The sequence below is a fragment of the Protomyctophum bolini genome, assembly GCF_963924005.1.
Source record: "Protomyctophum bolini genome assembly, chromosome: 3".
In the NCBI taxonomy this organism is placed as follows: domain Eukaryota; kingdom Metazoa; phylum Chordata; class Actinopteri; order Myctophiformes; family Myctophidae; genus Protomyctophum; species Protomyctophum bolini.
The window spans coordinates 19,930,546-19,944,895 of NC_137864.1; the positions used below are offsets into that span (position 1 = coordinate 19,930,546).

The 14,350-nt window shown below is 44.2% G+C and overlaps 1 protein-coding gene across 1 annotated transcript in view; it reads right to left on the minus strand.

The window, feature by feature from the left end:
- Positions 1 to 2,103: 2,103 nt before the first annotated feature.
- The window catches only part of doc2g (double C2-like domains, gamma), a gene marked incomplete at its 5' end in the record, with an annotated part of 54,814 nt that continues 42,567 nt past the window's right edge, over positions 2,104 to 14,350 (minus strand). The window contains 3 exons of the mRNA XM_080760647.1: positions 2,104 to 2,711; positions 5,429 to 5,525; positions 7,062 to 7,143. Of these exons, the coding sequence (XP_080616773.1) occupies positions 2,572 to 2,711; positions 5,429 to 5,525; positions 7,062 to 7,143 (319 nt within the window). The 3' untranslated portion in view covers positions 2,104 to 2,571. The remainder of the gene's footprint in view (positions 2,712 to 5,428; positions 5,526 to 7,061; positions 7,144 to 14,350) is intronic.

Consider the following 14,350-nt stretch of genomic DNA (forward strand, 5'->3'; position numbering starts at 1 on the left):
TGTCCAGAGGTCCTTTCTGTGTGGACCAGCTAGAGTGCTGTGTTTTTCTCCAAAAGGCAATCCTGTTATCTCACAAAAATAGAGAACAATTGTCCCGTGGTCTAATCTCTCATAGGCCCAGTGCCCTATATACTGTTATACACCTTCCACTACACCACATTTTTTGTATGGGTCTGGGAAAAAATGATAGTGACTTCATCTGATGGCTGCAGTTGAGTTACACCACCAGTATAATTTTGGGCGCTATATTTACATTTCGCCCCCCAGCCCTGTTTTTATAGTTCACAATCAAAAAAAGATTTTAGTCTCAACCAAAAGGACTATAAAGTTAACTCAAGCACAGTATTGAATCAGAATGAATCCACTTGGGTTGTGGTTGTTCTGTGAATGATGTGGGCTTGACAGCTTCCCAAACCATATCTCCATAAAGGTAGAAACAAACCCCCACTACTATATATATATATATATATATATATATATATATATATATATATATATACGGTACGTCGTGTCCTCCTCAGCCTTTTGGGCTGCACAGGGGGTGAGAAGTGAAGAGGGTCCCCAGAAGCAGCAGGGAGGAGGGAAGGGGGTCCCATGGGGGTCCCCATGGCGTCTGACAGTGGGCAACGCAGGGACAGCCACAGTTTGCCACACATGACTGATCGCCTGTCTGGCATCCTTCAGCAAGGGTCACTTAACATTCTGAAATGATAGATTTTCTGTTCCTCTATGTCCTTTCATATTCTTGTTGGGAGTTCATATGGGCTAAAAAAAAAAAAAGAAGAAAAATCAAGTGGACCGTGCTGTGATTACAGAGAGACATACTTCACAGAGGGAAAATGTTCATGCGCGCGTACTGCATGCACCATGTGCGAGCTAGCGAGCGCGCCGCGCATGCTAACATACAGCACACACACACACACACACACACACACACACACACACACCACATGTTTCAAAGTCACACTTTGTTTAATTTGCTGATATGATGGCGTGTAATTAGACAACCACCGTCACTGACAGACACTGGAACAACATTGAAAAGAGTACACACACACACACACACACACACACACACACACACACACGTAAAGGTACAAATCCACAAAAATGGATCATTTTTGTGCTTTAAAGAGAATTTGTTTGTTTGTTTTGCATTAGATCAAGAACCACTATAGGGAAATAAAAAGATTCCCCCGACCGAACACGGGAGAACAGAATCACTCTGTTATGCGATCACTTCCTGACAGTTAACTTACAACATAATACCACTTTATGAGTCAACAGGGTACAGTACACACTGCATGGTCTGACCCTGTTAGTATATATAGGTTACAGTGAAAAGGATCACTTCGCCCACTTTAGACCCATCTTCATATAATTGGGCCTCACTAATACAAAATACTGTTTCTACTGCACTCTTTTTGCTTCTATGGGCCGACGGCATGGAACAAACTCCCACGTACCTTCGACAGGCAGCCTCTGTAGACATATTTAAAACCCATTTAGGCCTGACCTCAGAATTAAAAGAAATTATTCTACATCCTCCAGTTTTCTGAAATATTTTCACGATTTTTCAAAAATAGCAGACTTACAAGCTCGTAGCGCGCCACTCGGTGGCGTGCTACGAGCTTGTAGATCTGCTATTTTTCAATAGCTAAATTATAACATAATGTTTAAAACACCAAAAGGGGGTTCCCGCCCAAAATGGGCTCAAGACTCACTTCTACACTCTTGGTTTTAATTGATGTTTTTGTTATTCATGTCCTCACTGTATTGCATTACTGCTATTTTTTTTTTTATGTTTCTTTCTTTCTCCATTGCTCATTAAAGCACTTTGAGCTGCATTTCATGTCATGAAAGGTGCTATACAAATAAAGTTTTATTATTATTATTAAATTAAGAGGTATTTTGTAGGAATTTGGTAGTTTTCTAGTTTCGACTTTTATTAACGCAATCATACGAAGAAAGGTTGAAAATGGGCGAAGTCGTCCTTTAAGCAATCTGAACCTTGATTTTAGTTTTTTTTGGGGGGGTGAAAATCTGAATGACAACATGTGTGTGATTCCACAATGTCAAACATTAAAGGATGAATGTGTGAGTTGTTTTCATCGTCAACATACTTTAATGAGAGACATTTTCTCGCATTTAGCTCATCTTGAAGGAAGGAGAATTCAGATGATATTATTAGTAGTATGTTGCTGTTATTATTGGTATTACACATCAACATCGTTATTGCATCATTCTTTTTTTCCCTTGCTCCTGTTATGACCTTAATCCCGAGTCATGCTTTGCCGCAGGGCGGTGTCACTCGTCGTCCAAGCGATGAAGGTGTCGGCGTTGATTGAAATCAGGTTATTTTCGATGAGTATAACGACAGCACCATGAAGCAAAGCATAAACCAGACTTTATACTTCAATCCTGTCAGTGATAAGTGTTTCATTGTTTCATGTGAGAGTGCATGTGCAGTGTAAATGACTCACATGTATGTTTATCCGTGTGTGCGTGTGAGTGTGCATGTGTGGTGTTTGTTTGTTTGCGTATTGAAATGTTAGATTCCGCGTGATTGATTTAGTCTGGCTTGTCATTGCTCGGGGCACATTGTTGTGTGAGTGTGTGCCAGTACTCGACTTTCTTCCCTTTGTTTTTGAGACATTCAAACCAGTGTCTGAGTCTTTGTCCACTTGCATTTATACTCAGCTCCACTCCACCTGAACGAGAGAGAGAGAGGGGGGGGGGGGGGGGGGGGAGGAGGTGCAATTAAGAGATAAAGACAGGTGGAGAGAGGACAGGGGAGTGTGAAAGTCACAGGACATTGTCAGAAAACCTCCCGGCAATGGGAAAGTTAATGTTAATGACGTTTAGAAGATCTAGAACACGTTCCTGGGGGTCTTTATGTGTGTAATGTGTGGTTTTAGATATTTTAGATTTTAGCAGTGAGCCCAGACTGGGCTGCCCAGTGTCTCTGATGTCATCGACACTGGTCTCACTTCCTTCCTGGACTACAATTCCCATAATGCTTTGGTGCACTGCTCCTCCTTGTGGATAGGGGGAGGGCTGTCTTACTGAGACAACATGTAGTCCAGGAAGTATAGCTAAAACCACACATTACACACATAAAGACCCCCAGGAAAGTGTTCTAAATCTTCTCAACATCATTAACATACAGTATTTTCTTTTTTTTGCAAAAAGGGTGAAGTGTCCCTTTATATCGGGTAGCGGCTGGCAGGCAGAGGAGGCAAAACAGACAGAAGAAGGAATCACACAAACAACACAAACATCGAAACAGAGATGAGAAAAATCTTTTGACGGACAGCAGAGAAATGGGAAATGGCAGTGTGTGACAGAGACGAGGGCTGAAGTGCAGGTGGGGGAGGCAGACGAAGGCAGCAAGAGACACTTTTCACACCGCACACATCATTACAGAGCTGTTCTCCGGGCTATGACTTGCACAGTCAACGGATCTTTTTATCACACTTTTTTCTTTCACCCAGTGTCTAATGTAATCCTGAGCGCTATATCCGTAAAATCTGAATCCCCGCCCACCCCTTTTCCCCCTCACTGTATATGTTTCTTTTCCCTTTTTACCTCCCTTTAATATGATGAATTCCCGTTCTGTTCTTTGACTATATAGAAGTGTCTCTAAATGTTTTGATGAATTGAACAAGGTGGACCCTCTTGTAAACAAGTGTAATGCTTAATTGGGTCGTCCACCAGTTCCTTTCCCCTGGCCAGGGGGAGGCAGTATAGAGACCAGGATTACTGCATGTTGTCTGTATGGGTACCTATAACCAATAGGCCTATAGGGGACACAGGGAGAACACGCAAACTCCACACAGAAAGGCCCTTTCACCAACCCCACCTATAGGGTATGGGCACTGATGACGCAGAGGAGAGAACACGCAGGGTCTTGGTTTTTTAACCCATTCTGGGCGGGAACCCCTTTTGGTGTTTTAACTAAGCATTATGTTATACTTTAGCTATTGAAAAATAGCAGATCTACAAGCTCATAGCGTGCCACTCGGTGGCGCACTATGAGCTTGTAGATCTGCAATTACCCTGAGTACTTGAGGGTGGTATCGGCCCGAGTATCGGAAACAACTCTAGACCAAAAAGGACTCAGTATCGGATGTGTGGGTGTGGCCTATAGCTGTCCCCCGTGCTTTAGCGCGTAGATATTCTATCCTTGGCCTAAACTCTCTCTCTTTGACACTCGCTCTCTCTCTCTCTTCGATAAGCTGCTAGCTGTCTGAATACAACACTTGCGTGATCTCCATCCTTCCCTCCTCCTAACCACCGCCCCCTGCATGTCTTCTCTTGCTGCCTCCACCTATAGCTGGACTAGATCGATACGGTGTTCTGGTGAGGCTGCGGGCGCTCGCTACGGTGATGAATGGTCGCTGAGTGTGACAGACACGGGGGACGGAAGAGCGATGAGCCACTCCTGATGGACACGACGGAACAGATGGGGAAGATGTCTGCATGCAGACATAGCATCTACCACTCGCACACCACGCACGCACGCACGCACAGCACGCACACTTACTCTTTATTACTCCCTTGAATTGCCTTATACCTTCCGTCTCTCTCATGTACAGGTAAACTGCCTTTTTTTCTCCCAGCTCCAATTAAGAAATCATGGCCCTCGTGTCGTAGCTTCTGTAAAATGATAATGGCCTTGGGGAGCGCCGGGGCTGTATAAGTTAGACCAGCCTTTTATCCAAGCAAGACGAATAACTCACTCAACTCAACCCATATATCAGCACCCCCCCCCCCCCCCACACACACACACACACACACACGCAACCCTCACAGACGCGCGCAGAGCCAGATCGAGAGGGAACCCGCTTTGATCTCAGGGCCTTGGAGCTTCCCAGGGCGGTAATCCATTCTCTCTGTACCTCACAGCGCCTGTACTCCCTCCCCCACTCCCCCCACTCCCCCGTGCTGCGCTGCGCTGCACTGCTCTGCTCTACATTTCTGTGACTGTGATACATACACTAGGCAGGCCGTGCATGTGACTGTGCATGTGACTGTGATACACACACACCAGGCAGGCGTGCATCGTGCATGCCACTCAGTCAGAGCTGCATCTTTCTGGTGTGCCGAGCTAGGAGCCCAAAGGGAAAAGCAAGGGCTTTCCCTTTTGATTTCTAATGCCTGCGTGTCCACTTGTCCTCTCTCACTCACTCACCCTTGCATGCATGGCTCTCCTTAATTTGTTCAACTCAAGCGCTCTCCTCTCTCAAGCCTCATCATTTAGGCCCTCATTTCTCTTAATTATACCAAAGCCCATCTCTCCCAACCGTGTCACTCCTTTTGTCTGTGTTCATTCAAAAGACTCATGTTCAATCACCCTCTTCACAATTCTCTCTCTCCCTATCGCCTTTCTGTGTTCTTGGCGTGCGTGCGTGCCCTCGCAGCCTACCTATGAAGTCGTTGCTCATTCCGAGGTCATAGTCCCACACTGAGATCTCCAGGGACTTCTTTGCCAGCTGGTCCAGGGAAACTTCATACGCAAACTCCTGTACAGAGGCAAGTACACACAGTAACACACCATGAGGCCTCAGTGTTAAACCTGTTGTCCATGGTATTTTTGGGCAGGTCACTATATGTATATACCAGTGGTTCCCAAACATATTCATGCCAAGGACCCCCAAAATGATACTCATTGGCCTGTGGTCGCCCCATTTGAAAATATATGCCAGGGAGCCCCATAAGAGAAGATTGTTACGGTTCTAGCAGTGATTTTCAACCATTTTCATTTCAAGGGCCCCCTAGTTTTATATGCAACGGACCCCCATCTAATGGCATTTCTATCTCTGAGACCCCAATTGATATTGTAAAATCAATGTTAATTTAACTCAGAGTGTACAAATGGAACCAAATTTGTACCCTCTCAGACTAGAGCCACAAGGGTCCATTTGGTTCCTAACTATCAGTTAGCTGGGGACCCCCTGGAACTCCCTCAACTTTGGGAACCACTGATACAGTATAGGCGAAACACACAATGCTAAACATTAAACATTGCATCATTCTGATGGAGAGATAGATGACCATTAGGTGTTCTTCCAGATACCACGGTATCTGAGCTTTGTCCCTGTCAAATAAATACATAAACAAATAAAATAAATAAAAGGTTGACATTTTGCAACAGTAGAGCAGGTTGACCACCTCCAGCCACTGCAAATTTTACATACTTTACCGCACAGATTGATTAAAATAAAAACGTATTCTTTAAAAGTATATATTGTTTGCTTTAAAAATGCCATATTCATATAGTTCAGAATATTCTGTTGGATGCTGTCTATATGGTAAAGATTAAAAGGGGCTTTCCCGTGGGCTATGCTCACAATTGTATGGGAAAATATAAATTCTACCACAGGTCGTTTCGAGGAAGCAATCTGATTGGTTGAAACAGCCTTCTAGCCGTGGGTTAAACCAGCACTGTTCACCACCTAATCAAAACAAAGAATTCAGCTGCTATGTTCTCCCAGAGCGCTAGCAAACTCGGTGGCTAGGCTAGCTAGTTTCTTGGGAAGGTTGTGGTCGTAGTACTTCAGTGATGCTTGCGGAACTCGACTCCGTCTCGTTCCTGACCGCATCACTGTCGTGGCAATAATCACGTTAACCCACACCCTCTCGTGTAATATTGCTTAAGTATACGTGGCTCAGAGGTAAAGTTCGAACCCGGGCTCCCCCAGAGTTAGTGTTGAAGTGTCCTTGAGCAAGACTCTGACTGAACCCCTAATTGCTCCCGATTTGCAGGTTGGTGCCTTGCATGGTTTCCTCCTGGTGTGTGAACGCATGTGTGAATGGGTGAATGTATTAATGCACAATCTCTGTAAACAGCCTTGGATAAAGGCGCTATATAAATGAACCATTATTATTAATATTCTTTAAGTACAACATAATATGACAACCTAGAACATCTGGTTAGTTTAGACACTGAAGTGTGCAGAAGTACTAGGCCTGAATGCAATTGGGTCACTCATTCAAAGGATAATTTGGCCAATAAATAGCTGGTTTGTGCAGAGACTTGGGTTGGGACGAATGCCTACCTCGTTGAACTCTGGGTTGAGAGTCTTCTTCTTTACGGTGGTCTTGTACTTGGACTTCTTCCCCATTTCAGGCCCCAGGAGACTGAAAAAACAAGGAACCAAAAGAGACAGTTGACCACTTGAACCTGTTCTGGGCGGAACGTTCGCTGACAATAGCTGATCTACCACCACGCGCCGCGAGTCGCAACGCAATACGTCGTCATTGTAGATCTCCTATTTTCAGAGAACTAATTAAGGGCAAGTATACAGAGTCAACTGGTTCAGGGATGGGCAACTTTGAGGATGAAGAGAGAGAGACACTATAGTTCCACACTCACTCCAGAGGGCCACTATAGTTCCACACTCACTCCAGAGGGCCACTATAGTTCCACACTCACTCCAGAGGGCCACTATAGTTCCACACTCACTCCAGAGGGCCACTATAGTTCCACTCACTCCAGAGGGCCACTATAGTTCCACACTCACTCCAGAGGGCCACTATAGTTCCACACTCACTCCAGAGGGCCACTATAGTTCCACTCACTCCAGAGGGCCACTATAGTTCCACACTCACTCCAGAGGGCCACTATAGTTCCACACTCACTCCAGAGGGCCACTATAGTTCCACACTCACTCCAGAGGGCCACTATAGTTCCACACTCACTCCTGAGGGCCACTATAGTTCCACACTCATTCCAGAGGGCCACTATAGTTCCACACTCACTCCAGAGGGCCACTATAGTTCCACACTCACTCCAGAGGGCCACTATAGTTCCACACTCACTCCTGAGGGCCACTATAGTTCCACACTCATTCCAGAGGGCCACTATAATAATAATAATATCTCAAACTTATATAGCGCTTTTCTGAGTACCCAAAGACGCTTTACATGGGGGGGCTTTACAGAGGTAACAACAAATTAAAAACAACTTTAATAGAAAAAAAGGAAAAATAACACTAAAAGCTAAAGAACATTAAAAGACAGTGAAAAGGGTTAGCTAGGGAAGGCAATTTTGAAGAGGTGGGTTTTGAGGGTGGATTTGAAGGTTTGAAGGGTGGGGGCATCTCTGAGTGCCTTAGGGAGGGCATTCCACAGGGCAGCAAAGGCGAAAGCTCTGTCCCCCCACGTACGGAGGGGGGACATCGAGGAGGTTTTGGGGACATCGAGGAGGTTTGCATCACCAGACCTGAGGGAGCGAGAGGGGGCATGGCGTTTGAGGAGGTCACAGAGGTATGGGGGAGCCAGGTTATTTAGTGCTTTGTAGGTGGTCAGGAGTGTTTTGAAGTGGATTCTTTGTTTAACCGGTAGCCAGTGAAGGTCACGGAGGACCTTCCACACTCACTCCAGAGGGCCACTATAGTTCCACACTCACTCCAGAGGGCCACTATATGCCCCCAGGCCACCAGTTGCCCATGTATGAACTGGTAAATTATTACATAAGATACACACAACGTAATGATTTTGATATGATGCACTATGGCTGTAGGCTGGCAGCCTACAGGTTGCAAAATGGAACGTATTGGATACAGCAAGAACTGCAGTGGGAGAAGGCATGAGAAAGGTCTTCAATCCTCTCACACATGCAGTGCCAAAGCTGCCAGTAATTCTTGTTACGTAGATCTAGGCAAACAAAACCACAACTTTGTATTCATAGTAACCTGATAGACAAAGTCACCAGAATGAACAAACAGCAGAATGAGAGAACATTTCTATACCTCGGAGAAAAGTTGAGAGCAAATATGACTTCATATCAAGCGAGGGTGAAGAGAGAGAAAAGCCATGCTGTTATTTTCCACAATATTCTCTAGCAATGAGGCGACAGAAGGTTTCCCGGAGGGCAATGACTGTCATCATCAGCATAAATTCCACGTCAAGATGTTCCGGCAGTGAGAGATATCTCACTCCCCCAACTTCACCCCTCAGAGCAGTGACAAATCCTTACTAGGACAGCTGATTCTGGGCTAGGCTCGGGCTGTCTCATCACCAGGATAGGAATGAGTGATGCAGGGGGGTGTATGAGGACAGAGGACTAGTTGGAGAGAATGAAGAAGAGGAGGGAAGAGGAAGGGAGAATGAGAGGGTGGGTGGGGGGTGTGGTTACAGGCAGTGGTGTCATGCTCGTAGAACGCAGTACCACGCCGTGGTACCAGTCATTTTTTGACGTGCACGCGCAGGGACGGAACGGAACGGTGCATGTGCGTGCACGCTAGAACGTGTCCCCCTAGATTGAATAGAAGACGGACCTAATCAACCACGCGTCACCAGACTTTCCAAGACGCACCAAGTACCCAGTGGTCTAGGTTTACTGCCGTGCGTGCATGTGTTAGGCTGCACAACAGCGAGATGTGGTGGTGAAAACCAACCAAGCTATTTTCGTGCTCGGACAGACGGACCCAGGCAGGGACCCACAGGGAACAACAGGGACCCAGGGACAAACATAGCTCCGTAATGGAGTGGCTGCACCACTCAAAAAATTATAAAACGCCAAATTCGGCACGCGCTCATCTCACCCCCACCTTCAGATACCCTGTGACACCCCATGTGTGGTACAAGACACCTTCCAATTAAAGGAGAAATCCAGACCAAAGCACATGTAGGCTACCCATGAATCAGCCTAGAATCCTGTCCCAACATACAGTACATGTTGGCCTAATGGCCTTGAAGATGGGGTGCCACAATTTCTGTATTTTTCCAGTTTTTCATGTGTCTATGAGGAGACAGTAGGGGAGAGCCGCCAAGGATGTAACATTTTGCACGTTTCATTTTTTTACTCAGAGATCCGTTTATCTACACATTCAGGCAACGGACCTACACATGTCAGCTACCATAAACCACTTCAAGTTATTTTTTTGATAAAACAGGTCGGGAGTTATTAAACCGAACGTGGACGCTGTTTCAGTGTTACATTTGCTGCGCATATCGGATTAATTGTAACGGCATGCATGATAAATGTAACAGCGCTAAAAAACACCATTAAACATATCGTTTTCAGCTTAAAGCAATTATATTTCATTGAAGCAACTCCTTAGCATTGTTTTCATACCATGGATGTGATAAGAAAATGTATCAAACATAAGGGAAATATTAAATAGTATATAGAGTAATAGAGTGTACCAGTTTGGGCTTTTTTTTGTTTTTCAATGGGATTGATTAAAAAAACGTTTGATTGATTGAGTTGTACAATGTTATACAACCCTAAACTAATTTTAGAATACACTACACAATACAATACAATTTTAGAACATATAATATTGGCCAATATGTCAAATATGTAAATATTACATATAATGGTATTGAATGGAAGCGGACCATTTGTAACATATGTTACAAATGGCCCACTTTTGCAAGTTTTCTTTGCCGTTGCTTACAGACCAGAATGAACGTGAATTCCGTCTAAACACGACGCAAACTAATGAAGAACATAAGCATGAAGACATCCATGTGGATTTTTATTCACCAACACCAAAGAAAAAAATTGTAGCACACATATACTCCAGGTGTAAAATTATACGCTTTTTGAAAAAAGTCAGATTTTCGCCAATAACTCCCCGTAGGACAAAGGTAAACACTTCAAACTTCCTGGGCACGTAGAGTACGTTGCTGTACACATACTGACGCGATGGCGTCATGGTGGCGTTGACCAATCAAGAGATAACGTCCATGTTACAACCGTGAAGCGTTACAACCTTGGCGGCTCTCCCATACTTCATTAGACACCCTGGAGTCGTTTTTACGTGCAATGGTGTATTAACTTTGTATTTAGGGTTTCTTCCTGGAGGCTGAACCCTTGACAGTCAACAGGGGTAGCTACTACCTGTCAGTGGGGAGTGTTGGCTGGGAGGAGGAGTAGGACTAAGGCCCTATACTCAGTCTCGGTCGAAATGGGTTAAAGAGGATGGATAATGAAGGTGCAATTAAAAAGAGGCATGGGAGTCATAATAACCGACAGAGCTGGGCAGACAGGAGAGAGCGTTGCATGAAGGGAGCATGGTATGCTAGAGGAAAAACTGAATGTGGTGTAAAGTACAGTTGGTGTAAAGTACAGTTGGATAGACATGTTGGATATATGTTCCAACAGCAGAGATACATTTAGTTTTTTTTTTTCTTTTTTTAATAACTGCTTACTTTGCAAACCCAGGCTTTGCACACGCGCGCACGCACGCAGGCAGAGAGAGTGCCGAAATGAAATACGAAAGCCTGTTTAGTCAGCAGGAAATATTTGACAGCTGTATGTTGTCTCAAATAAATATTGAAGGCTCCCCTGCTGCTAAAATGCAAAAATGAATAACTCAGCCACTATAAGACTATATATATATACTACAGTACATACGCTATTTAGATGTTTCATCAAATACAAGACACACCACAACAATAGACATCAAATTACAGAAAAGCAAGCCACACCCACACCCACACCCACACACACACACACACACACACACACACACACACACACACACACACACACACAAAGACGAAGGAGGTGGGATGGATGGCTATGAAAGCAGGGATAGTTATGAGCTGAAGAAGGTCAAGGACTTCAAGTACCTGGGCTCATGGGTCAACGCAACCGAGTAAGATCTTAAAAGTGAAGAAGGCATGGAGGGCCCTGAACGGCATGGTCAGTGGTCAGATTTCGTCGACTACCTTTTTTCACTGATGAAAACTAAATGGAAACTAAATGAATACTAAGCTATGACGACTAAAACTAAGACCAAATATATTGACAATTTCGTCAACAAATAAAAACAAGACTAAAATGTTAGGAAGCTAGTGGACAAGAGACAAGAGATCCAGTATAAGTCATTTTACACTTGGTTGCATGCTGAAAATAGCAGATCTACAAGCTCACAACGCGACACGCTGCGGCGCATTGTGACCTTGTAGATCGGCTATTTTCAGCAAGTGTAAAATGAGTCATTACGACGGCATCAAGGCCCCCCAAAATACATTTTAGTCGACTAAATCAACTGTAGATTTACCAGTATGCTGCGTATGAGGGAATACCACGGGTGAGAATACACATGTTACCAACAAGACTCTGTATGAGGGAATACCACGGGTGAGAATACACATGTTACCAACAAGACTCTGTATGAGGGAATACCAAGGGTGAGAATACACATGTTACCAACAAGACTCTGTATGAGGGAATACCACGGGTGAGAATACACATTTTACCAACAAGACTCTGTATGAGGGAATACCACGGGTGAGAATACACATGTTACCAACAAGACTCTGTATGAGGGAATACCAAGGGTGAGCCAGAGAATAGCAGCCAGGAGAATGAGACTATAGCAGGACACTGCCAAAGACACCCAGAGCTGCCAGCCAGCTAAATTGGTGCTGTGGGAACCAACACACGGTCACGAGGACACTAACATACGTGTGGATGTACTCAGGAACGATGCAGGAGCACAAAGAAGCACCAACGAACTGGCCAGATGTATACGGAGAACCGAGATGACGGGTGGAAGCAACGATGGAGGGCTCGTCTGAGGACGACCTAGACATGTAGTTATGAGTCCATTAGTGAAAGATGCACACAGTTGCACCATAGCAGCAAGATATACAGAACAAGCACTCCCAGGAATGGCATTCATTTAACATGTTTTTGGAACTTAGCTCATGTATTGTTCAAGCTTAGAGAGCATTTTGTTGGAGCTTAGAGAGCATTTTGTTGTGACATCTCTTGACACATTTTTTTGGCAGCCACCATATATACCTGCTATTAGGCATGTGTTTTTGGTGGGGAGGATCAAGGGCCCTTGTCTCATAAGAGCAACCTAATATATGCTAAACAGCAATCTGGCTGGATATCCCTTTCCAGTTGTCTGGACTCTGGAGAACCAATTATATCCTCAGAAAGTGGCTATTACTGGGCACTTGAAGAAAGGAAGAGAAGAGAAGCACTCCATTGAGTAATCCAAAAGTAATAAAGTCACGGGTGCAACAGTTCAGTTCAGGTAGATACAATTCATAGAAAAAAATACCAGCACTCACGTTATATCCAATGGGATTTATTTTTCATTTTTCCCCGCCGGCATGCTGCAAGCAACAGACAACACACAGACGTCTCGGCCCGGAGGGCAGGCCTTCCTCAGCATAAATCTGAACAATATGTGACCAGATTTGACTGAGAGCCTGCCATCGCGCAAATTCCAGCTTTTCACCAGAGGAGAATATACATAATTTGTAAAAGTACATCGACATGTACATATGAAATAAATGCTTAAACATGTAGCTAGGTGTAATGATAGAGACCACAGAAGTGAACCTTTCAAGCCTGTTTTCTCAACTCGCCGTTTCTCTGCAAGACATTACTCTATAAGCCATATCTCTAAAACTGGTGGGGCAAACTGAACAACCAATGTCAATTTGAAGCTATGATTCCCTGCTTTCATATGACATGAAAAAAACGAAATAAAAAATCCAATGGCAGTCCCTTATAAAGGGGACCTGGGTGCCACTCACAAAACGCTCCGAGTACTCCATCTCTCTCACATTATTCATAACATTACATACTATTATACTGCACACTACAAGTTTTAGGCGCCGACTAAATATCATAAGATTTTAGTCGACAAAAATGTATTTTGGTGGGCGTCGATGCCGTCGTAATGTCTGTTTTTACAATTGCTGAAAATAGCCGATCTACAAGCTCACAACGCGTGTAGATCGGCTATTTTCAGCATGCAAGTGTAAAATGCAAGTGTAAAATGACTTATACTGGATCTCTTGTCCACTAGTCCCTTCCTAACATTTTAGTCTATTGTCAGTATATTTAGTTTTAGTTTGAGTCATCATAGCTTAGTTTTAATTTAGTTTCCATGTAGTTTTCGTCAGTGAAAAATAGGTAGTCGACAAACATTTTTCATCTTAGTTTTAGTCGACGAAAATCAACACTGACTGGACACTGCCAGACAGAGAATCCTCTGCAATACCACACTATCACACATATAGGGGAGACTGTTGGGTAAATCAACACTGACTGGACACTGCCAGACAGAGAATCCTCTGCAATACCACACTATCACACATATAGGGGAGACTGTTGGGTAAATCAACACTGACTGGACACTGCCAGACAGAGAATCCTCTGCAATACCACACTATCACACATATAGGGGAGACTGTTGGGTAAATCAACACTGACTGGACACTGCCAGACAGAGAATCCTCTGCAATACCACACTATCACACATATAGGGGAGACTGTTGGGTACATTTTTACCAAGTTTAGATTTGGAGTAATGCAATCTGTCAGTGCAATACTTTCACATTGTATCAAACTATCTAGAATTGA